The 23004-nt window shown below is 57.3% G+C and overlaps 2 protein-coding genes and 4 long non-coding RNA genes across 6 annotated transcripts; all 6 read right to left on the minus strand.

Moving 5' to 3' along the window:
- Nucleotides 1–1948: 1948 nt before the first annotated feature.
- LOC139800979 (uncharacterized) lies at nt 1949–6067 on the minus strand. The gene is made up of 7 exons (XM_071754616.1): nt 5656–6067; nt 5183–5365; nt 4787–4942; nt 4384–4485; nt 4095–4197; nt 3788–3850; nt 1949–3548 (listed from the first exon to the last, which is right to left on the minus strand). The coding sequence occupies exons 1-7, from the start codon at nt 5656–5658 to the stop codon at nt 3415–3417; spliced, it is 744 nt and encodes a 247-aa protein (XP_071610717.1). The 5' UTR covers nt 5659–6067; the 3' UTR covers nt 1949–3414.
- An 884-nt stretch (nt 6068–6951) lies between these two features.
- LOC139800980 (uncharacterized) lies at nt 6952–7779 on the minus strand. Its single transcript, XR_011728025.1, has 3 exons — nt 7682–7779; nt 7256–7410; nt 6952–7161 (listed from the first exon to the last, which is right to left on the minus strand). It is a non-coding gene; the product is annotated as an uncharacterized lncRNA (long non-coding RNA).
- Nucleotides 7780–7872: 93 nt separating this feature from the next.
- Nucleotides 7873–9002, minus strand: LOC139800981 (uncharacterized). Its single transcript, XR_011728026.1, has 2 exons — nt 8694–9002; nt 7873–8381 (listed from the first exon to the last, which is right to left on the minus strand). It is a non-coding gene; the product is annotated as an uncharacterized lncRNA (long non-coding RNA).
- A 3607-nt stretch (nt 9003–12609) lies between these two features.
- LOC139800982 (uncharacterized) lies at nt 12610–16728 on the minus strand. The gene is made up of 7 exons (XM_071754618.1): nt 16317–16728; nt 15844–16026; nt 15448–15603; nt 15045–15146; nt 14756–14858; nt 14449–14511; nt 12610–14209 (listed from the first exon to the last, which is right to left on the minus strand). The coding sequence occupies exons 1-7, from the start codon at nt 16317–16319 to the stop codon at nt 14076–14078; spliced, it is 744 nt and encodes a 247-aa protein (XP_071610719.1). The 5' UTR covers nt 16320–16728; the 3' UTR covers nt 12610–14075.
- An 884-nt stretch (nt 16729–17612) lies between these two features.
- Nucleotides 17613–18440, minus strand: LOC139800984 (uncharacterized). The gene is made up of 3 exons (XR_011728028.1): nt 18343–18440; nt 17917–18071; nt 17613–17822 (listed from the first exon to the last, which is right to left on the minus strand). It is a non-coding gene; the product is annotated as an uncharacterized lncRNA (long non-coding RNA).
- Nucleotides 18441–18537: 97 nt separating this feature from the next.
- On the minus strand, nt 18538–19647 carry LOC139800983 (uncharacterized). The gene is made up of 2 exons (XR_011728027.1): nt 19359–19647; nt 18538–19046 (listed from the first exon to the last, which is right to left on the minus strand). It is a non-coding gene; the product is annotated as an uncharacterized lncRNA (long non-coding RNA).
- Between the last annotated feature and the right edge of the window lie 3357 nt (nt 19648–23004).

The following is a 23004-nucleotide window of genomic DNA, read 5'->3' on the forward strand; positions in this document are numbered from 1 at the left end:
CGCAGAGCTACTAAGATGATTAAGGGAGTGGAACATCTCCCTTATGAGGAAAGGCTGAGGGAGCTGGGTCTCTTTAGTTTGGAGAAAAGGAGACTGAGGGGTGACCTCATCAATGTTTTCAAATATGTAAGGGGTGAGTGTCAGGGAGATGGAGTTAGGCTTTTCTCAGTGGTGACCAGTGATAGGACAAGGGATAATGGGTGTAAATTGGAGCATAGGAGGTTCAAGTTGAATATCCAAAAAAATTTTTTTACTGTAAGGGTGACGGAGCCCTGGAACAGGCTGCCCAGGGGGGTTGTGGAGTCTCCTTCACTGGAGACATTCAAAACCCGCCTGGACACATTCCTATGCGATGTACTCTAGGTGGCCCTGCTCTGGCAGGGGGGGGTTGGACTAGATGATCTTTCGAGGTCCCTTCCAACCTCTAGGATTCTATGATTCTATGATCCTATGATTGAGAAACTTGTTCCGTTTCTCCGCTACTCTCATGGGAAAGAGCTTTTTTCTAACATCCAGCCTGAATCTACTGTTCTACAGTTGAAAACCATTGCCCCTCATGCTACAAGTACAGACCCTTGCCACCAGTCCTTCTCCAGCCTTCCTGTAAGTCCTCTTCAGATACTGGAAGGTTCCTATTAAGATCCACACTCCCCCAGAAGCTCTGTTTTCCCTTTCCTCCAGCTGGCTGTTGGCAGAGCCCCTCTAATCTCTCAGCTATCTTCCACTGTCAACAGGGGTGGTTATGTAGCTTGCAGTTGCGGCTCAGAATGGGTTTGTTCCAGGACTGTAACACCTTTCACTGAGAGGTTGGTGCAGACATCTTCTGGGACAAGGCTTCTGGTTTGGGGCTCGCAGCCTGCAGTTCATACGCTCAAGCCAGTGCTAGGCTATCTATCCCACCTTCTCCTGGTTGCAAAGGTAGCACCACCACATGTCAGCTCATGGCATGTCCCATCATGCCAGCCAAAGTCCTCTGTACGCTTCACAAGCCCTTCAGAAGAAAGGGATTGTTTCTCCAAATCTAATTCCTCCTCTCGTGATGAGGGAGGGAAGAGCTACCTCACAAGGATTTCCTGCTCAACCTTTACAGAAGACTCTCTTCTCGCCCTTTGGACAGGATTTGATCTCTCTCCTTCATCAGAGCTCTCCCCCACATGCTCCATCTTTGCTGTGCCTTCAGTAACACAGGGCTCAGCTGCCTTTCTTCACTGCCTGCCCACAGGGGCAACCTGAGGGGAACTGATCTGAAACCCCCACTCCCTGTCCCCCTGGGTCAGGACGGGGAAGCAGCACTGCTTCTTGCAGGCTCTGAGAGAACAGTGACCTGGGCCACTACTGGCCAAGGCACATCAGTAAAAGCCACTCTCAAAGCTCGAGCGGTGGCCGCGCTTGTGTTACAATTCCAACAGCTGCATCTATGCCTACTGAGAAGAAAGCACCCTTGCAACACAAACATGCAGAAAGAGGGACAGCCATTTCCAAAACCTCCAAACTCTGATGGACTCAGCTTGGTTTGAAGGGAGGGTGTGTAGTTTCCCATAAAAAGAAAAACCCTAACAGTTCAACAGATATTGCCACAGGTAACCAGGTAGAGCCAATGCCCAGTGTTCCGCAAAACAGAGCATTGATGTCACACACAACAAAGCCAATGCCCCTTGCCCAACACCCCCAATCAACAGGCAACGATCAGACTCAAGAGGTTTAAATCACCATTTGTATCAGAGTCCTGCTTTTCGCTTCCTCTCAGATGCCCCAGAAGGACCTTCTTGAAAAGTTGCTGCAGGAAGGAGCCCCCAGCCCCACACAGAGGAGCTGCTGTTTGCTAAGAGGAACGGGAACCCGGGAGGGGCTGTGCTCACGGCAGCTTTTGTGCCCCCCGCCCCAGGAGTTTCCCACCCCCACCCCCAGGACACGGCCCCTGCCCAGCTGCAGGGCATCAGCCCGAGTGCCCGGCCCGGCTGCTCACGGCCGGGGCTGCTGCGGGGCTCTGACACGGAGGGGACTCAGCCAGGACACTGCGTCCTCAGGGGCTGCACAGAGACGAGCTGGGCAGCAACACTTCCTCTTCTTCCTCTGCAGGGCACAACCCAGAACTGCACACAAAGCTGGAGCTCCACAGCACCGCTCAGAGGCAGACTACATGAGAATCATCAAACCACAGACAGGTTTCCTTTTTCCCCAGATGTCTCGGAGGGAAGCTGCCGCTGAACAGCCTGACCGTGACACTGTAGGGATGCAGAGTGTTCTGCATTTACAATCACCAGAGAGGTGAGAAAATGGAGCCCGAAAAACTCCTAGGATTCTGTGATGCGCTGAGCCCAGGATCACCCATCGGTCCCAGGATCAGAGCCCAGGTCCCATACAACAGATTTCACCACATGCTGTGCTTTCCAAACGCCACGTTTTATTTGGGGACCTCTTCGACCTATTGGAAGCTATGCCAGAGGCCAGGAGGCTGCACGTCCCGCTGCTCTGAGGAGACAAGGAGAGCAGCTCTGGCTCAGCTCTGCCCTGCCCAGCTGTCCCAAGCCGCCTGGGCCCACACGGTGACACGGGCCCTGCCCAGCAAGGCTGGAGCCTCCTGTAGCCTCTCGGGCAGCTCGTGATGAATCCACACAGCCTCCAAGAGGGTATCTTGTTTGGGCGTGCGCTCAGCCGCGTGACTCGAGCTGCTCTAGGTCTCTGTGGGAGAGGTCAAAAACTCTGCAGACACCCTGGTGACCTCCTGGAAGTGACAGAAGAGGAATGCAGCAGCTGCTTCTCACTCTCTTGGGAGAGTTGGAATCAGCTGGGAGTCTCCGGCTGCTGATGCAACTCCTCACCTGTACGTGGGCTGTAAGAACTCAGCACCAGCTGATGATGCCCATGACACTGAGCAGGACTGCTGCGAGGAGCAAATGTTCATCCTCACCCTCAGCTGTGACCAGGGCTGTCCCCGTGGAGGTGTGCTTGGTGACGAGGCTCATCATTCCAGGTGGAACGCCCTCCATTTTACACTCTGCCTTCTTCCTGCAGCTGCCAAACAAAGCCCTGAAGACAAAGCAGTGCTGGGGTTTATAAGAGCTCTGCTGAGTTAAACCCTGACTCCCTTCTGCCCTGTGCCTCCTTGCAGCACCACCCTAAAGAAGGGTAACCTGGCTGTCCAGCAAGCTGGGGCCAGGGCACTCACAGGGCTAAGCTGATGCGCAGGTAGCAGGAGAGGCCAGGACAAATGCTGTGTGCTCTGCAGGCTTGGGGATCATCATCCCACCAGGACCTTCACCCCAGCACAGCCACTTCCTCCACCTGGGATGACATTAGGGAGGTTTAAGTGGGAGAGCCAGGGGACAGGAGTGTTCTCGGGGCCATGATGGGGCAGTGGTGACAGTACCGTCAGGAAGACGGGGGCAGCAAGATTGTCCTTGACCCATCTCATCAGCAGGAGAAGCACAGGCCTCGGAAGGACCGTCTTGATCTCTCCAGCTCCCTCACAGTCTGCAGGATGCGCAAGGTCTGACCTGCTAGGGACCTGACTGAGGCATCAAGGTCATCGTCACAGCGCTTGAGGGCTGCAGCAGACAGACAGACAGACAGACAGAAAGAAAGAGAGAAGGCGAGCAGTGGTGAAACCCTGCTGTCTGCACAGACCCTTCTATGCAAGCCCCATCCCTCTCTTTCCCTGACTGGGAGGAACAGGGATGGGACAGTCACAGCTTCTCCCTCCTTTCCCTGCAGCAGAGCCAGAAATGGCAGCACCCTGCCCAGGCTCTCTCCCCTGCCCCACCAGCACCCCTCTGACCCTACTCACCATCCCACACAACCTCCATCGTCCGTTGGGATGGATTCCTCCCCAGGTGCTGCGCAGCAGTCCCTGTGCACAGAGCTCCCGTCAGACCTCCCCCTCCCCGGCACTGCGGCAGCACAGCCCCCCGGCCCGGCCAGCTCGGCCGCACGCCCTCCTGCCCAGCACTCCGCAGGGATGGCCCCGGGCAAGTCCCCGAGGGCGCTGCTGACACTGAGCCAGGCGGCCACCAAGGGCTGCTCCTGCCTGCCAGGGCAGCGCCGCGGGCTGGAGCCGGGCTGCCAGAAGAGGGTCCCCGGGGGCTGTGGCTCACCCATGAACCTGATGGCCTCCAATCTCACGCTGGTCTGAGAGTCCCACAGGTAGGGCAGGCTGAAGTACAGGTAGTCTTCCACCCTGCTCCTCTCCTGCTTCAGCTGGAGAGTGCCCGAGGTCATGTCATGGGGCTGGCACAGACCGTTTCCCCCCCCCGCCCCTCCCCGCGTGTGCCAGAGCAGTCCCTCTGCCCATCCCACCCCTTCCCCCCCAGGCACAGCCACACCCTGGGCACATGGGGCATCCCTTGTCCAGCCCAGGCCCTGGCACCTGGGGGTTGTCCTCACCAAAGTCTCTCCAATCAGCCAGGTCCTCTTCTTCTTAATAACCCTCTTCAGCTTCCTCCAGCCCAGGAACTTGGCACAGATGAGGAGGCCTTTGCCAGAGGCCTGCAAAACAGCAGCAGGTGGGAGCTGGCACCACAGCTCAGAGAAGGAGACCTGTCCTCCCCCTCCTCTTGGCAAGGCTGCCAGCTGTCCCCAGCTACTTATGGGAAGAGGCAGCTGGGGACAGAGCCTGAATGCCTGGGCTTCAGTGCCCGAGGCAGGGACACGAGGCAGCCACCACCTCAGCTATAGCACTCTCACAGCCAGCACAAGAGAAATGGGCAAGAGCTGATGAGCTGTTGCTGCCAGGGCTGGGGCAGAGGGAAGGAAGGGCAAAGCAGGTGCTCAGCTTTCAACTCTCTACCTCAGCCATACTCCTGCTCTCAGCATTCATGTGCAGGAAGAGCGAGAGCGCGACCCGGCGTGTCGCGTCCTTCATCTCTGCCTTGTCTCTCCGCACCGCAGCCTTCAGCGTGTCTTCAAAGAGGCGGAGGGAGAGCTCTTGAACCTGGCTGGACTCCTGGTGGGAAGGGAAGGAAGGAAGGAAGGAAGAGAGCGTGACTGCAGCAAAGTGTAACTCTAGAGGCTGAGGCCAAGGAGAAGCCGTGCTGGGTGCAGAGCCCAGCAGCCCTCCCAGCAGAGCCCAGGGGCGTGAGGAGGGCAGCAGCCCTGCCCAAGTGCTGCCAGCGGGGCTGGGCTGGAGGGCAGCTGTCCCTGCCCCATGCCCCTCGACGGGGTCAGGCTCCCACATCAGCCTTACATCACCAAAGAGGGCTGGGAGCTTCTCCACCAGCAGCAGAGCGATGGGGCTGGCCTCTTTCCTCTTCAGCTGACCCATCATGGTCCGGAAGAAGAGCAAGGCCTTCATCCTGACGTCTGTGGATGGATCCTTCAGGCACGTCAGGATGCTCTCCAGCAGAGAGCTGCCCCGCATTTCTCTTGCCTGGAGGAAACAGAGAATTTCTGAGAGGGTGGAGCAGTGGAGGAGCAGCCTGGCACAAACGCCCCACGTGCTGAGCACCAGCCTCCCACCCAGCTTCCCGGCAGGCGCTGCGCGTGCCGATGGGGATGAAGGAGAGAGCAAGGAGAGCAAAGGCTCTGTGGCCCCTGCTCAGCCACCCCTCTCTCTGCTGGCAGCCACCTCCTTCCTCTCAGCCAGGCCCAAGCCAGCGCGTTACCCCTGCCCCAGCCCCAGGCTGCCAAGGCGGCTCCGCCTGACTACGCCTCGCTCACCATCCGCGGATCTCCTGAGAGCGCCACCAAGCCCCCGAGTGCCCGCAGACGGACTGTCTGCCTGCCGTGGCTCAGGTAGGAGCAGAGGAGGCGCACGTCACTCGGATCCTTTCCGAGGCCCTGGCAGCCCAGAAGCTGAAAGAACAACAGCGGTGAGAGACGGGCAGAGCTGCAGGACCCTGGCACTCTGCAGCTCCTGGCTACCACTGCCAGCTCGGGGCCTGGGGGCTGACACAGCCCCTCCGGGGGGCAGCCCTGCCTGTGGACACGCTGGGGTGCTGAGCACTGCCCCAGCAGGAAGGGCTGGATGGAGGCCCCAGGGCCTGACTGGCAGCAGAGCCCTCTGTCCCAGCTCCAGGGACTGTCATCCCACCCGGCGGCAGCCGCCTGTGCCAGAGGGACGGCTTCAGGAGCACCTGGCAGAGGCACTGCTGCCCACCAGGCTTACCTCAGTATAGAAAGTCATGGCAAAGTTCATCTGCCATTCCCTCCTGTGAGTAAGAATCTCCTTCATGTGCTGGAACATGAAGGCTTGCTGCTCAGCCGGGCTCTTCCTCAGCTCTCTGGGCAGGGCGGGGCAAGAAAAGCAGTGCTGGCAGTGAGCAGGGCAGGCAAAGCCTTGCTGGGATTGCCCTGCCCAGCCCAGCCAGGACAGCCCAGGCCAGGACACGCCTTTGCCCCCAGCCACAGCCTCCACAGCACTTGCTGCTGACTGCGCCCTGCTCTCTCCCCAGGCAAGGGGCGCCCCTTGCCATTCGGATCGCTCCCTGGCCAGCGCTGCGGCTGCAGCCCGGGGCCTGGGTGCCTGGGGACTTCTCTGCCCCCGGGGATGGGGCTGCCGAGGCACTGCTGGCTACAAAGGGCTCTCACCTGGCCAGCAAACTGATTCCTCTCTCGAGGGTCTCTGCTTGCAGCATCATGTCCCAGCCGCCCTCCTTCTGGATGTTCTCGATGTGCCCTTGACAGCCAGCAGCGTGCAGCAGAACTTTAATGCCCTCCACTGCCAGCCTGTGTGCAGAGCAAGGTCCGGTTACACACAGAGCAGGGGCCCTGGCCGAGGGCCCAGGGGAAGGAACGGCAGGGGAAGGGGATGGCGCACCCCAAAGGGACGGGTTGATCAGAGTCAGGCTGCTCCTGCTCCAGCATCACTGCAGCCAGGGAAAGCTTGTAGATCAAGCTCATGAGGAGCCTGGGGAAGAGCGCTTCCAGGATCCCCTGGCAGCGGGGCCGCTGGCTGAGCCTGTACAGGACCTGGCTTGCCTGCGGAAAGACACGGGGACAGCTCTCAGTGCAAGGAAGCTGCTGGGGCACTGCCAAAGCCCCAGGGCTGCACGTCGAGCCATCGTTGCCCTGCCTTGAAGTCGTGAGCAAGAGCTGCTCTGGTCACTCACAGATGGGATAGCACATTTTGTTCTCCAGCCCTGGATCACACCGAACAGCCTGTCAAGAATTGTCTCTGAAGTGCTGGGCAGGGACAGCAGCATCTCCCACATGGCCAGCGCAGCGCTGCAAGCCAGAACACTCTGTTAGCAGGGCTGCCTTGGCCACTGTGCTGTGCCTGGGCTATGGAGCAAGTCCCCAGGGCTCTTGGGGCTCATACTTGTCACAGGAGGGACTGATCCTCAGCAGGGTCCGAACTGTTTCCTCAGGGCAGCACTCGCTCAGCAGACCAAGCACGGATCTCAGGAGGAACTGCCCTGGTTCGGTGCACATTTCCTCCACGTTTCTGTGGATGCACCTCAAGATTTTTTCTGTCTGCAGGGAACAGAGGGGAGGATGGTGCTGCCACTGGGCTGCAACCATCCCCTCAGATGCCACACACAGGGAGGGGTCCCTCCCAGCAGCCTCAGGGAAGAATCCCCACACCCATCTGCCATGGCCAGGAGGTGGCCAGAGCCCCTTCCCACTGCAGCCTCTGCTCCTTTCTATGCCTCTGTACCCCTCAGGGTGCAGAGGGCTTTGGGGGAGAAACCTCCCTGGGGGGTTTGCACGGGGGAAACTGTGACCTGCTCTGAAAATGCCAGACCTGCGAGACATCCTGCAGGCTCATGAGGGTGGAGGGGCAAAGGTTGACTATCAGATCTCTCAGAGAGTCCTTGTCCTTCGCCTGCAACAAGAGAAGATTATGGGGCTTGTTTGTTGATCCCTCGTATGCACAGGACTCTGCTGTCTTTTTTTTTTTTTTTTTTTTTTTTTTTTTTTTTTTTTTTTTTTGCCTTTTTCCCCAGCTTTGCCCAGAGGGCAGCTGTCTGGGAAGGCATCTTTGAGCGTGGGGGCAGCTGGAGCAGGCACAAGGCAGGTGACAGTCTCTGTAGGTACCTCTCCTAACTCTTCTAGAACATCCGCGCTCATCTCCTGGCCCCTTTCCACTGAATACCAAAGGATGGTGGCATCAGGACTGGAATCTAACAAAGCAAGGGAGGAGGGTGAGCTGAAGGTGCTGGCAGGAGTAACTGAAGGGCCCTACCCGGCACCCAGCCCCGTGCCAGCTCCCGAGGACAGAGCCAGCCCTGGGCCGGGGGACCCAAAGAGGGGACTGGCACGGAAGAGGCCGGGGACGTGCCCAGCAGCCGCTGCCGTGCAGGAGCACAGCAAAGCAGCCAAACGCCCCTCACTCACCTGTCTCCATCAGCTGGACCTCCTTCTCTGGGATGGGGAGACTGACCTCTTCCACCTCATCCTCCACCCAGGCCAGCCGGAGACGGCTCCTGGACCTCTGCTCAGTCCTGCGGAAGGAGGAGAGGCCACGGGGGGTGGGCATGGGGGTGGCAGTGCTGCTGGCCCCAAGGCTGCACGGCCTGCGGGGAGAGCCCGTGGGGCCAAGGGGGCTGCGTGGGGGCAGGGAGATGTCTGGGACGGGCTCTGCACGGGGCAGTGAATCTCCTGGGGATGGAGGCTCATGGGCAGCCTGTGAAGAACCACAGCCCTCAGGGGCTGGGCAGAAGCTCCCGATGGACAAACCACAAAGGCCTTTCACGACCCCTCACATTTGACCCCACGGTGCCCACCCAGCCCCAGCCCCAGCCCCTGGCTCCTACCTCTCTTGGGGACGGAGCAGCCCCTGGGAATTGCCGTGGTCCCCTTGGGAACCACGGCGGCTCTCACGAGACACAAAAAGACCAGACATGGCTCAGGGCTCCTAGGCAGCTCTCTGCTCCCGTCTGATCTGATCGCTGTCCTCTTGGACACTGAGCCAGGGCCACCCCGGCACTAGGAAGGTACCCGGGGCCCAGGGGTGTCACCAGTGATGTAACAAAGGGGTCCCATTGTCACCCGGCACCCGGGCCAGGTGTGTGCAGGCAGGTACTGGAACATCCACACCCAACTATGACAGCACAGGCACCCGGGGGGCTGCACGCACAAGCTCTCTGGGGGGAAGGTGTAGAAGAGGTGTCTCAGCCTTGGGAGGAGATGGCATAAAAGGAGGGGATGCAGTCCCCGCAGTCCCGTGGCCAGGGCAGCAGCTCTTGATTCAAACCTTCAAGCACTGTTCAAACATCCTAAGTCAGCCGTCCTCGGCTTTTTACCCACTTTTTGGAGATGAGTGATCCTGCTCCAATCAGAATGGAAGTTTGCCTACCGTATTTTAGAACTAACATCAAGTAAATACAGGAATTTCCCAGAGGGTGGCATTCTTGTCCATCATGTCTCAAAAAAATCCCTCATTTTTTTCCCCTCACAAGTTGAGGTTGTAGCCAGTCCTTCTGAATTGCCTTCCTATTTAAAGCCTCAGCTAAGGTGAGCTTTTCCGTGAAAGTAAATCTGTTTATTTTGCAAAATCATTAAAATCCTGTGTTACCCGTTATGCTCTGTATAAACCAGGCTAGCCTGATTTTGACAGAATTATCAATAAATACAACATAAACTGAGAAATAGAGCTTCAAGTGGTTATTTTAGAATTATTTGTGATCGCCGGTTTGCTGGCGTCACTCTCCAGGGAACGCCCAGGGGCCTGAGCAGACAAGACCCCACAAGTGGCGTTGCCTTTGCTCAGGGGTGAAGAAATCCACACAGCTTGTCCCAGGAGGATCCTCTCACTTACAGCAGGGACCTCATCCCCTTCCCCTGTCTGTAGAACGTCAGACTGGCCAGGGCTGGCTCCGTTGATCCATCCCCTGCTCTTAACTAACCAGAGGGCTTGCGCTAAATGTTTGTCCCGGTTTTTGAACCTTCCACCACCCCTTGCTTCCAGGGTGCTTTTTACCAGGCCATTATGGCAGAGGCTGCTGCGTGGTAAGGAAGGGGATAGGCCCACTCTGTACTGTGCTCTGTGGCTCAGTCAGCTCTTAGGTTACTTTCCAAATTAGCTCCAGTCTCTGACCCACTCCCCTCTGGGATCCCAGCCTGCCACCAATTTTTCCTTTCTAGGCCCAGATTGGCATTGCAGGCAGCAGCATGAAGTCTGGGATGGGTTTCCAGCCATCCCTGTCCAGTCTCCTGTGGACCTTTCTGCCAGACTCTCCCCAGCTTGTTCAGGGACCCATACAAAAGAGTTTCTTTTCTGAGTGACTCTAGAGAGAGGCTTCACCACGTCACTGTACCATGGAACAGGCATCCTCCAGACACACACAACACCCAAGGCAGCCTCTCTCTCCTCCTTACTGACAGAGGCAGACACAGCTGTTACCTTGTTCACCACATCCACAGGCATGGGGCTGCATCCATCTTGCCAGCTGATTCCCAACAACTGCATCTCTTGACCAAGTCCCTTGACCTTGCTTCTCTCAATGCCAAACCTGCCTTCCAACAGAAGCTGCATCATATTCCTACCTCCTCCAAAGGCTTGCTACCAGGCAAGCTACACAGCTGCCGATTCAGACATTCCTTTGAGTTGGAAGCGACCTCTAGAGGTCATCTAGTCTAAACCCCCCTGCAAGAAGTAGGGACATCCACAACTAGATCATCAGGTTGCTCAGAGCCTCATCAAGCCTCACCTTGAAGAGCTCCAGGATTTAGGCCTCAGCTACCAGTTCAAGAAGGACAGGGAAGTGCTTGAAAGAGTCCAGCGCAGAGCTACTAAGATGATTAAGGGAGTGGAACATCTCCCTTATGAGGAAAGGCTGAGGGAGCTGGGTCTCTTTAGTTTGGAGAAAAGGAGACTGAGGGGTGACCTCATCAATGTTTTCAAATATGTAAGGGGTGAGTGTCAGGGAGATGGAGTTAGGCTTTTCTCAGTGGTGACCAGTGATAGGACAAGGGATAATGGGTGTAAATTGGAGCATAGGAGGTTCAAGTTGAATATCCAAAAAAATTTTTTTACTGTAAGGGTGACGGAGCCCTGGAACAGGCTGCCCAGGGGGGTTGTGGAGTCTCCTTCACTGGAGACATTCAAAACCCGCCTGGACACATTCCTATGCGATGTACTCTAGGTGGCCCTGCTCTGGCAGGGGGGGGTTGGACTAGATGATCTTTCGAGGTCCCTTCCAACCTCTAGGATTCTATGATTCTATGATCCTATGATTGAGAAACTTGTTCCGTTTCTCCGCTACTCTCATGGGAAAGAGCTTTTTTCTAACATCCAGCCTGAATCTACTGTTCTACAGTTGAAAACCATTGCCCCTCATGCTACAAGTACAGACCCTTGCCACCAGTCCTTCTCCAGCCTTCCTGTAAGTCCTCTTCAGATACTGGAAGGTTCCTATTAAGATCCACACTCCCCCAGAAGCTCTGTTTTCCCTTTCCTCCAGCTGGCTGTTGGCAGAGCCCCTCTAATCTCTCAGCTATCTTCCACTGTCAACAGGGGTGGTTATGTAGCTTGCAGTTGCGGCTCAGAATGGGTTTGTTCCAGGACTGTAACACCTTTCACTGAGAGGTTGGTGCAGACATCTTCTGGGACAAGGCTTCTGGTTTGGGGCTCGCAGCCTGCAGTTCATACGCTCAAGCCAGTGCTAGGCTATCTATCCCACCTTCTCCTGGTTGCAAAGGTAGCACCACCACATGTCAGCTCATGGCATGTCCCATCATGCCAGCCAAAGTCCTCTGTACGCTTCACAAGCCCTTCAGAAGAAAGGGATTGTTTCTCCAAATCTAATTCCTCCTCTCGTGATGAGGGAGGGAAGAGCTACCTCACAAGGATTTCCTGCTCAACCTTTACAGAAGACTCTCTTCTCGCCCTTTGGACAGGATTTGATCTCTCTCCTTCATCAGAGCTCTCCCCCACATGCTCCATCTTTGCTGTGCCTTCAGTAACACAGGGCTCAGCTGCCTTTCTTCACTGCCTGCCCACAGGGGCAACCTGAGGGGAACTGATCCGAAACCCCCACTCCCTGTCCCCCTGGGTCAGGACGGGGAAGCAGCACTGCTTCTTGCAGGCTCTGAGAGAACAGTGACCTGGGCCACTACTGGCCAAGGCACATCAGTAAAAGCCACTCTCAAAGCTCGAGCGGTGGCCGCGCTTGTGTTACAATTCCAACAGCTGCATCTATGCCTACTGAGAAGAAAGCACCCTTGCAACACAAACATGCAGAAAGAGGGACAGCCATTTCCAAAACCTCCAAACTCTGATGGACTCAGCTTGGTTTGAAGGGAGGGTGTGTAGTTTCCCATAAAAAGAAAAACCCTAACAGTTCAACAGATATTGCCACAGGTAACCAGGTAGAGCCAATGCCCAGTGTTCCGCAAAACAGAGCATTGATGTCACACACAACAAAGCCAATGCCCCTTGCCCAACACCCCCAATCAACAGGCAACGATCAGACTCAAGAGGTTTAAATCACCATTTGTATCAGAGTCCTGCTTTTCGCTTCCTCTCAGATGCCCCAGAAGGACCTTCTTGAAAAGTTGCTGCAGGAAGGAGCCCCCAGCCCCACACAGAGGAGCTGCTGTTTGCTAAGAGGAACGGGAACCCGGGAGGGGCTGTGCTCACGGCAGCTTTTGTGCCCCCCGCCCCAGGAGTTTCCCACCCCCACCCCCAGGACACGGCCCCTGCCCAGCTGCAGGGCATCAGCCCGAGTGCCCGGCCCGGCTGCTCACGGCCGGGGCTGCTGCGGGGCTCTGACACGGAGGGGACTCAGCCAGGACACTGCGTCCTCAGGGGCTGCACAGAGACGAGCTGGGCAGCAACACTTCCTCTTCTTCCTCTGCAGGGCACAACCCAGAACTGCACACAAAGCTGGAGCTCCACAGCACCGCTCAGAGGCAGACTACATGAGAATCATCAAACCACAGACAGGTTTCCTTTTTCCCCAGATGTCTCGGAGGGAAGCTGCCGCTGAACAGCCTGACCGTGACACTGTAGGGATGCAGAGTGTTCTGCATTTACAATCACCAGAGAGGTGAGAAAATGGAGCCCGAAAAACTCCTAGGATTCTGTGATGCGCTGAGCCCAGGATCACCCATCGGTCCCAGGATCAGAGCCCAGGTCCCATACAACAGATTTCACCACATGCTGTGCTTTCCAAACGCCACGTTTTATTTGGGGACCTCTTCGACCTATTGGAAGCTATGCCAGAGGCCAGGAGGCTGCACGTCCCGCTGCTCTGAGGAGACAAGGAGAGCAGCTCTGGCTCAGCTCTGCCCTGCCCAGCTGTCCCAAGCCGCCTGGGCCCACACGGTGACACGGGCCCTGCCCAGCAAGGCTGGAGCCTCCTGTAGCCTCTCGGGCAGCTCGTGATGAATCCACACAGCCTCCAAGAGGGTATCTTGTTTGGGCGTGCGCTCAGCCGCGTGACTCGAGCTGCTCTAGGTCTCTGTGGGAGAGGTCAAAAACTCTGCAGACACCCTGGTGACCTCCTGGAAGTGACAGAAGAGGAATGCAGCAGCTGCTTCTCACTCTCTTGGGAGAGTTGGAATCAGCTGGGAGTCTCCGGCTGCTGATGCAACTCCTCACCTGTACGTGGGCTGTAAGAACTCAGCACCAGCTGATGATGCCCATGACACTGAGCAGGACTGCTGCGAGGAGCAAATGTTCATCCTCACCCTCAGCTGTGACCAGGGCTGTCCCCGTGGAGGTGTGCTTGGTGACGAGGCTCATCATTCCAGGTGGAACGCCCTCCATTTTACACTCTGCCTTCTTCCTGCAGCTGCCAAACAAAGCCCTGAAGACAAAGCAGTGCTGGGGTTTATAAGAGCTCTGCTGAGTTAAACCCTGACTCCCTTCTGCCCTGTGCCTCCTTGCAGCACCACCCTAAAGAAGGGTAACCTGGCTGTCCAGCAAGCTGGGGCCAGGGCACTCACAGGGCTAAGCTGATGCGCAGGTAGCAGGAGAGGCCAGGACAAATGCTGTGTGCTCTGCAGGCTTGGGGATCATCATCCCACCAGGACCTTCACCCCAGCACAGCCACTTCCTCCACCTGGGATGACATTAGGGAGGTTTAAGTGGGAGAGCCAGGGGACAGGAGTGTTCTCGGGGCCATGATGGGGCAGTGGTGACAGTACCGTCAGGAAGACGGGGGCAGCAAGATTGTCCTTGACCCATCTCATCAGCAGGAGAAGCACAGGCCTCGGAAGGACCGTCTTGATCTCTCCAGCTCCCTCACAGTCTGCAGGATGCGCAAGGTCTGACCTGCTAGGGACCTGACTGAGGCATCAAGGTCATCGTCACAGCGCTTGAGGGCTGCAGCAGACAGACAGACAGACAGACAGAAAGAAAGAGAGAAGGCGAGCAGTGGTGAAACCCTGCTGTCTGCACAGACCCTTCTATGCAAGCCCCATCCCTCTCTTTCCCTGACTGGGAGGAACAGGGATGGGACAGTCACAGCTTCTCCCTCCTTTCCCTGCAGCAGAGCCAGAAATGGCAGCACCCTGCCCAGGCTCTCTCCCCTGCCCCACCAGCACCCCTCTGACCCTACTCACCATCCCACACAACCTCCATCGTCCGTTGGGATGGATTCCTCCCCAGGTGCTGCGCAGCAGTCCCTGTGCACAGAGCTCCCGTCAGACCTCCCCCTCCCCGGCACTGCGGCAGCACAGCCCCCCGGCCCGGCCAGCTCGGCCGCACGCCCTCCTGCCCAGCACTCCGCAGGGATGGCCCCGGGCAAGTCCCCGAGGGCGCTGCTGACACTGAGCCAGGCGGCCACCAAGGGCTGCTCCTGCCTGCCAGGGCAGCGCCGCGGGCTGGAGCCGGGCTGCCAGAAGAGGGTCCCCGGGGGCTGTGGCTCACCCATGAACCTGATGGCCTCCAATCTCACGCTGGTCTGAGAGTCCCACAGGTAGGGCAGGCTGAAGTACAGGTAGTCTTCCACCCTGCTCCTCTCCTGCTTCAGCTGGAGAGTGCCCGAGGTCATGTCATGGGGCTGGCACAGACCGTTTCCCCCCCCCGCCCCTCCCCGCGTGTGCCAGAGCAGTCCCTCTGCCCATCCCACCCCTTCCCCCCCAGGCACAGCCACACCCTGGGCACATGGGGCATCCCTTGTCCAGCCCAGGCCCTGGCACCTGGGGGTTGTCCTCACCAAAGTCTCTCCAATCAGCCAGGTCCTCTTCTTCTTAATAACCCTCTTCAGCTTCCTCCAGCCCAGGAACTTGGCACAGATGAGGAGGCCTTTGCCAGAGGCCTGCAAAACAGCAGCAGGTGGGAGCTGGCACCACAGCTCAGAGAAGGAGACCTGTCCTCCCCCTCCTCTTGGCAAGGCTGCCAGCTGTCCCCAGCTACTTATGGGAAGAGGCAGCTGGGGACAGAGCCTGAATGCCTGGGCTTCAGTGCCCGAGGCAGGGACACGAGGCAGCCACCACCTCAGCTATAGCACTCTCACAGCCAGCACAAGAGAAATGGGCAAGAGCTGATGAGCTGTTGCTGCCAGGGCTGGGGCAGAGGGAAGGAAGGGCAAAGCAGGTGCTCAGCTTTCAACTCTCTACCTCAGCCATACTCCTGCTCTCAGCATTCATGTGCAGGAAGAGCGAGAGCGCGACCCGGCGTGTCGCGTCCTTCATCTCTGCCTTGTCTCTCCGCACCGCAGCCTTCAGCGTGTCTTCAAAGAGGCGGAGGGAGAGCTCTTGAACCTGGCTGGACTCCTGGTGGGAAGGGAAGGAAGGAAGGAAGGAAGAGAGCGTGACTGCAGCAAAGTGTAACTCTAGAGGCTGAGGCCAAGGAGAAGCCGTGCTGGGTGCAGAGCCCAGCAGCCCTCCCAGCAGAGCCCAGGGGCGTGAGGAGGGCAGCAGCCCTGCCCAAGTGCTGCCAGCGGGGCTGGGCTGGAGGGCAGCTGTCCCTGCCCCATGCCCCTCGACGGGGTCAGGCTCCCACATCAGCCTTACATCACCAAAGAGGGCTGGGAGCTTCTCCACCAGCAGCAGAGCGATGGGGCTGGCCTCTTTCCTCTTCAGCTGACCCATCATGGTCCGGAAGAAGAGCAAGGCCTTCATCCTGACGTCTGTGGATGGATCCTTCAGGCACGTCAGGATGCTCTCCAGCAGAGAGCTGCCCCGCATTTCTCTTGCCTGGAGGAAACAGAGAATTTCTGAGAGGGTGGAGCAGTGGAGGAGCAGCCTGGCACAAACGCCCCACGTGCTGAGCACCAGCCTCCCACCCAGCTTCCCGGCAGGCGCTGCGCGTGCCGATGGGGATGAAGGAGAGAGCAAGGAGAGCAAAGGCTCTGTGGCCCCTGCTCAGCCACCCCTCTCTCTGCTGGCAGCCACCTCCTTCCTCTCAGCCAGGCCCAAGCCAGCGCGTTACCCCTGCCCCAGCCCCAGGCTGCCAAGGCGGCTCCGCCTGACTACGCCTCGCTCACCATCCGCGGATCTCCTGAGAGCGCCACCAAGCCCCCGAGTGCCCGCAGACGGACTGTCTGCCTGCCGTGGCTCAGGTAGGAGCAGAGGAGGCGCACGTCACTCGGATCCTTTCCGAGGCCCTGGCAGCCCAGAAGCTGAAAGAACAACAGCGGTGAGAGACGGGCAGAGCTGCAGGACCCTGGCACTCTGCAGCTCCTGGCTACCACTGCCAGCTCGGGGCCTGGGGGCTGACACAGCCCCTCCGGGGGGCAGCCCTGCCTGTGGACACGCTGGGGTGCTGAGCACTGCCCCAGCAGGAAGGGCTGGATGGAGGCCCCAGGGCCTGACTGGCAGCAGAGCCCTCTGTCCCAGCTCCAGGGACTGTCATCCCACCCGGCGGCAGCCGCCTGTGCCAGAGGGACGGCTTCAGGAGCACCTGGCAGAGGCACTGCTGCCCACCAGGCTTACCTCAGTATAGAAAGTCATGGCAAAGTTCATCTGCCATTCCCTCCTGTGAGTAAGAATCTCCTTCATGTGCTGGAACATGAAGGCTTGCTGCTCAGCCGGGCTCTTCCTCAGCTCTCTGGGCAGGGCGGGGCAAGAAAAGCAGTGCTGGCAGTGAGCAGGGCAGGCAAAGCCTTGCTGGGATTGCCCTGCCCAGCCCAGCCAGGACAGCCCAGGCCAGGACACGCCTTTGCCCCCAGCCACAGCCTCCACAGCACTTGCTGCTGACTGCGCCCTGCTCTCTCCCCAGGCAAGGGGCGCCCCTTGCCATTCGGATCGCTCCCTGGCCAGCGCTGCGGCTGCAGCCCGGGGCCTGGGTGCCTGGGGACTTCTCTGCCCCCGGGGATGGGGCTGCCGAGGCACTGCTGGCTACAAAGGGCTCTCACCTGGCCAGCAAACTGATTCCTCTCTCGAGGGTCTCTGCTTGCAGCATCATGTCCCAGCCGCCCTCCTTCTGGATGTTCTCGATGTGCCCTTGACAGCCAGCAGCGTGCAGCAGAACTTTAATGCCCTCCACTGCCAGCCTGTGTGCAGAGCAAGGTCCGGTTACACACAGAGCAGGGGCCCTGGCCGAGGGCCCAGGGGAAGGAACGGCAGGGGAAGGGGATGGCGCACCCCAAAGGGACGGGTTGATCAGAGTCAGGCTGCTCCTGCTCCAGCATCACTGCAGCCAGGGAAAGCTTGTAGATCAAGCTCATGAGGAGCCTGGGGAAGAGCGCTTCCAGGATCCCCTGGCAGCGGGGCCGCTGGCTGAGCCTGTACAGGACCTGGCTTGCCTGCGGAAAGACACGGGGACAGCTCTCAGTGCAAGGAAGCTGCTGGGGCACTGCCAAAGCCCCAGGGCTGCACGTCGAGCCATCGTTGCCCTGCCTTGAAGTCGTGAGCAAGAGCTGCTCTGGTCACTCACAGATGGGATAGCACATTTTGTTCTCCAGCCCTGGATCACACCGAACAGCCTGTCAAGAATTGTCTCTGAAGTGCTGGGCAGGGACAGCAGCATCTCCCACATGGCCAGCGCAGCGCTGCAAGCCAGAACACTCTGTTAGCAGGGCTGCCTTGGCCACTGTGCTGTGCCTGGGCTATGGAGCAAGTCCCCAGGGCTCTTGGGGCTCATACTTGTCACAGGAGGGACTGATCCTCAGCAGGGTCCGAACTGTTTCCTCAGGGCAGCACTCGCTCAGCAGACCAAGCACGGATCTCAGGAGGAACTGCCCTGGTTCGGTGCACATTTCCTCCACGTTTCTGTGGATGCACCTCAAGATTTTTTCTGTCTGCAGGGAACAGAGGGGAGGATGGTGCTGCCACTGGGCTGCAACCATCCCCTCAGATGCCACACACAGGGAGGGGTCCCTCCCAGCAGCCTCAGGGAAGAATCCCCACACCCATCTGCCATGGCCAGGAGGTGGCCAGAGCCCCTTCCCACTGCAGCCTCTGCTCCTTTCTATGCCTCTGTACCCCTCAGGGTGCAGAGGGCTTTGGGGGAGAAACCTCCCTGGGGGGTTTGCACGGGGGAAACTGTGACCTGCTCTGAAAATGCCAGACCTGCGAGACATCCTGCAGGCTCATGAGGGTGGAGGGGCAAAGGTTGACTATCAGATCTCTCAGAGAGTCCTTGTCCTTCGCCTGCAACAAGAGAAGATTATGGGGCTTGTTTGTTGATCCCTCGTATGCACAGGACTCTGCTGTCTTTTTTTTTTTTTTTTTTTTTTTTTTTTTTTTTTTTTTTTTTTTTTTGCCTTTTTCCCCAGCTTTGCCCAGAGGGCAGCTGTCTGGGAAGGCATCTTTGAGCGTGGGGGCAGCTGGAGCAGGCACAAGGCAGGTGACAGTCTCTGTAGGTACCTCTCCTAACTCTTCTAGAACATCCGCGCTCATCTCCTGGCCCCTTTCCACTGAATACCAAAGGATGGTGGCATCAGGACTGGAATCTAACAAAGCAAGGGAGGAGGGTGAGCTGAAGGTGCTGGCAGGAGTAACTGAAGGGCCCTACCCGGCACCCAGCCCCGTGCCAGCTCCCGAGGACAGAGCCAGCCCTGGGCCGGGGGACCCAAAGAGGGGACTGGCACGGAAGAGGCCGGGGACGTGCCCAGCAGCCGCTGCCGTGCAGGAGCACAGCAAAGCAGCCAAACGCCCCTCACTCACCTGTCTCCATCAGCTGGACCTCCTTCTCTGGGATGGGGAGACTGACCTCTTCCACCTCATCCTCCACCCAGGCCAGCCGGAGACGGCTCCTGGACCTCTGCTCAGTCCTGCGGAAGGAGGAGAGGCCACGGGGGGTGGGCATGGGGGTGGCAGTGCTGCTGGCCCCAAGGCTGCACGGCCTGCGGGGAGAGCCCGTGGGGCCAAGGGGGCTGCGTGGGGGCAGGGAGATGTCTGGGACGGGCTCTGCACGGGGCAGTGAATCTCCTGGGGATGGAGGCTCATGGGCAGCCTGTGAAGAACCACAGCCCTCAGGGGCTGGGCAGAAGCTCCCGATGGACAAACCACAAAGGCCTTTCACGACCCCTCACATTTGACCCCACGGTGCCCACCCAGCCCCAGCCCCAGCCCCTGGCTCCTACCTCTCTTGGGGACGGAGCAGCCCCTGGGAATTGCCGTGGTCCCCTTGGGAACCACGGCGGCTCTCACGAGACACAAAAAGACCAGACATGGCTCAGGGCTCCTAGGCAGCTCTCTGCTCCCGTCTGATCTGATCGCTGTCCTCTTGGACACTGAGCCAGGGCCACCCCGGCACTAGGAAGGTACCCGGGGCCCAGGGGTGTCACCAGTGATGTAACAAAGGGGTCCCATTGTCACCCGGCACCCGGGCCAGGTGTGTGCAGGCAGGTACTGGAACATCCACACCCAACTATGACAGCACAGGCACCCAGGGGGCTGCACGCACAAGCTCTCTGGGGGGAAGGTGTAGAAGAGGTGTCTCAGCCTTGGGAGGAGATGGCATAAAAGGAGGGGATGCAGTCCCCGCAGTCCCGTGGCCAGGGCAGCAGCTCTTGATTCAAACCTTCAAGCACTGTTCAAACATCCTAAGTCAGCCGTCCTCGGCTTTTTACCCACTTTTTGGAGATGAGTGATCCTGCTCCAATCAGAATGGAAGTTTGCCTACCGTATTTTAGAACTAACATCAAGTAAATACAGGAATTTCCCAGAGGGTGGCATTCTTGTCCATCATGTCTCAAAAAAATCCCTCATTTTTTTCCCCTCACAAGTTGAGGTTGTAGCCAGTCCTTCTGAATTGCCTTCCTATTTAAAGCCTCAGCTAAGGTGAGCTTTTCCGTGAAAGTAAATCTGTTTATTTTGCAAAATCATTAAAATCCTGTGTTACCCGTTATGCTCTGTATAAACCAGGCTAGCCTGATTTTGACAGAATTATCAATAAATACAACATAAACTGAGAAATAGAGCTTCAAGTGGTTATTTTAGAATTATTTGTGATCGCCGGTTTGCTGGCGTCACTCTCCAGGGAACGCCCAGGGGCCTGAGCAGACAAGACCCCACAAGTGGCGTTGCCTTTGCTCAGGGGTGAAGAAATCCACACAGCTTGTCCCAGGAGGATCCTCTCACTTACAGCAGGGACCTCATCCCCTTCCCCTGTCTGTAGAACGTCAGACTGGCCAGGGCTGGCTCCGTTGATCCATCCCCTGCTCTTAACTAACCAGAGGGCTTGCGCTAAATGTTTGTCCCGGTTTTTGAACCTTCCACCACCCCTTGCTTCCAGGGTGCTTTTTACCAGGCCATTATGGCAGAGGCTGCTGCGTGGTAAGGAAGGGGATAGGCCCACTCTGTACTGTGCTCTGTGGCTCAGTCAGCTCTTAGGTTACTTTCCAAATTAGCTCCAGTCTCTGACCCACTCCCCTCTGGGATCCCAGCCTGCCACCAATTTTTCCTTTCTAGGCCCAGATTGGCATTGCAGGCAGCAGCATGAAGTCTGGGATGGGTTTCCAGCCATCCCTGTCCAGTCTCCTGTGGACCTTTCTGCCAGACTCTCCCCAGCTTGTTCAGGGACCCATACAAAAGAGTTTCTTTTCTGAGTGACTCTAGAGAGAGGCTTCACCACGTCACTGTACCATGGAACAGGCATCCTCCAGACACACACAACACCCAAGGCAGCCTCTCTCTCCTCCTTACTGACAGAGGCAGACACAGCTGTTACCTTGTTCACCACATCCACAGGCATGGGGCTGCATCCATCTTGCCAGCTGATTCCCAACAACTGCATCTCTTGACCAAGTCCCTTGACCTTGCTTCTCTCAATGCCAAACCTGCCTTCCAACAGAAGCTGCATCATATTCCTACCTCCTCCAAAGGCTTGCTACCAGGCAAGCTACACAGCTGCCGATTCAGACATTCCTTTGAGTTGGAAGCGACCTCTAGAGGTCATCTAGTCTAAACCCCCCTGCAAGAAGTAGGGACATCCACAACTAGATCATCAGGTTGCTCAGAGCCTCATCAAGCCTCACCTTGAAGAGCTCCAGGATTTAGGCCTCAGCTACCAGTTCAAGAAGGACAGGGAAGTGCTTGAAAGAGTCCAGCGCAGAGCTACTAAGATGATTAAGGGAGTGGAACATCTCCCTTATGAGGAAAGGCTGAGGGAGCTGGGTCTCTTTAGTTTGGAGAAAAGGAGACTGAGGGGTGACCTCATCAATGTTTTCAAATATGTAAGGGGTGAGTGTCAGGGAGATGGAGTTAGGCTTTTCTCAGTGGTGACCAGTGATAGGACAAGGGATAATGGGTGTAAATTGGAGCATAGGAGGTTCAAGTTGAATATCCAAAAAAATTTTTTTACTGTAAGGGTGACGGAGCCCTGGAACAGGCTGCCCAGGGGGGTTGTGGAGTCTCCTTCACTGGAGACATTCAAAACCCGCCTGGACACATTCCTATGCGATGTACTCTAGGTGGCCCTGCTCTGGCAGGGGGGGGTTGGACTAGATGATCTTTCGAGGTCCCTTCCAACCTCTAGGATTCTATGATTCTATGATCCTATGATTGAGAAACTTGTTCCGTTTCTCCGCTACTCTCATGGGAAAGAGCTTTTTTCTAACATCCAGCCTGAATCTACTGTTCTACAGTTGAAAACCATTGCCCCTCATGCTACAAGTACAGACCCTTGCCACCAGTCCTTCTCCAGCCTTCCTGTAAGTCCTCTTCAGATACTGGAAGGTTCCTATTAAGATCCACACTCCCCCAGAAGCTCTGTTTTCCCTTTCCTCCAGCTGGCTGTTGGCAGAGCCCCTCTAATCTCTCAGCTATCTTCCACTGTCAACAGGGGTGGTTATGTAGCTTGCAGTTGCGGCTCAGAATGGGTTTGTTCCAGGACTGTAACACCTTTCACTGAGAGGTTGGTGCAGACATCTTCTGGGACAAGGCTTCTGGTTTGGGGCTCGCAGCCTGCAGTTCATACGCTCAAGCCAGTGCTAGGCTATCTATCCCACCTTCTCCTGGTTGCAAAGGTAGCACCACCACATGTCAGCTCATGGCATGTCCCATCATGCCAGCCAAAGTCCTCTGTACGCTTCACAAGCCCTTCAGAAGAAAGGGATTGTTTCTCCAAATCTAATTCCTCCTCTCGTGATGAGGGAGGGAAGAGCTACCTCACAAGGATTTCCTGCTCAACCTTTACAGAAGACTCTCTTCTCGCCCTTTGGACAGGATTTGATCTCTCTCCTTCATCAGAGCTCTCCCCCACATGCTCCATCTTTGCTGTGCCTTCAGTAACACAGGGCTCAGCTGCCTTTCTTCACTGCCTGCCCACAGGGGCAACCTGAGGGGAACTGATCCGAAACCCCCACTCCCTGTCCCCCTGGGTCAGGACGGGGAAGCAGCACTGCTTCTTGCAGGCTCTGAGAGAACAGTGACCTGGGCCACTACTGGCCAAGGCACATCAGTAAAAGCCACTCTCAAAGCTCGAGCGGTGGCCGCGCTTGTGTTACAATTCCAACAGCTGCATCTATGCCTACTGAGAAGAAAGCACCCTTGCAACACAAACATGCAGAAAGAGGGACAGCCATTTCCAAAACCTCCAAACTCTGATGGACTCAGCTTGGTTTGAAGGGAGGGTGTGTAGTTTCCCATAAAAAGAAAAACCCTAACAGTTCAACAGATATTGCCACAGGTAACCAGGTAGAGCCAATGCCCAGTGTTCCGCAAAACAGAGCATTGATGTCACACACAACAAAGCCAATGCCCCTTGCCCAACACCCCCAATCAACA

The sequence above is a fragment of the Heliangelus exortis genome, chromosome 11 (genome assembly GCF_036169615.1).
Source record: "Heliangelus exortis chromosome 11, bHelExo1.hap1, whole genome shotgun sequence".
In the NCBI taxonomy this organism is placed as follows: domain Eukaryota; kingdom Metazoa; phylum Chordata; class Aves; order Apodiformes; family Trochilidae; genus Heliangelus; species Heliangelus exortis.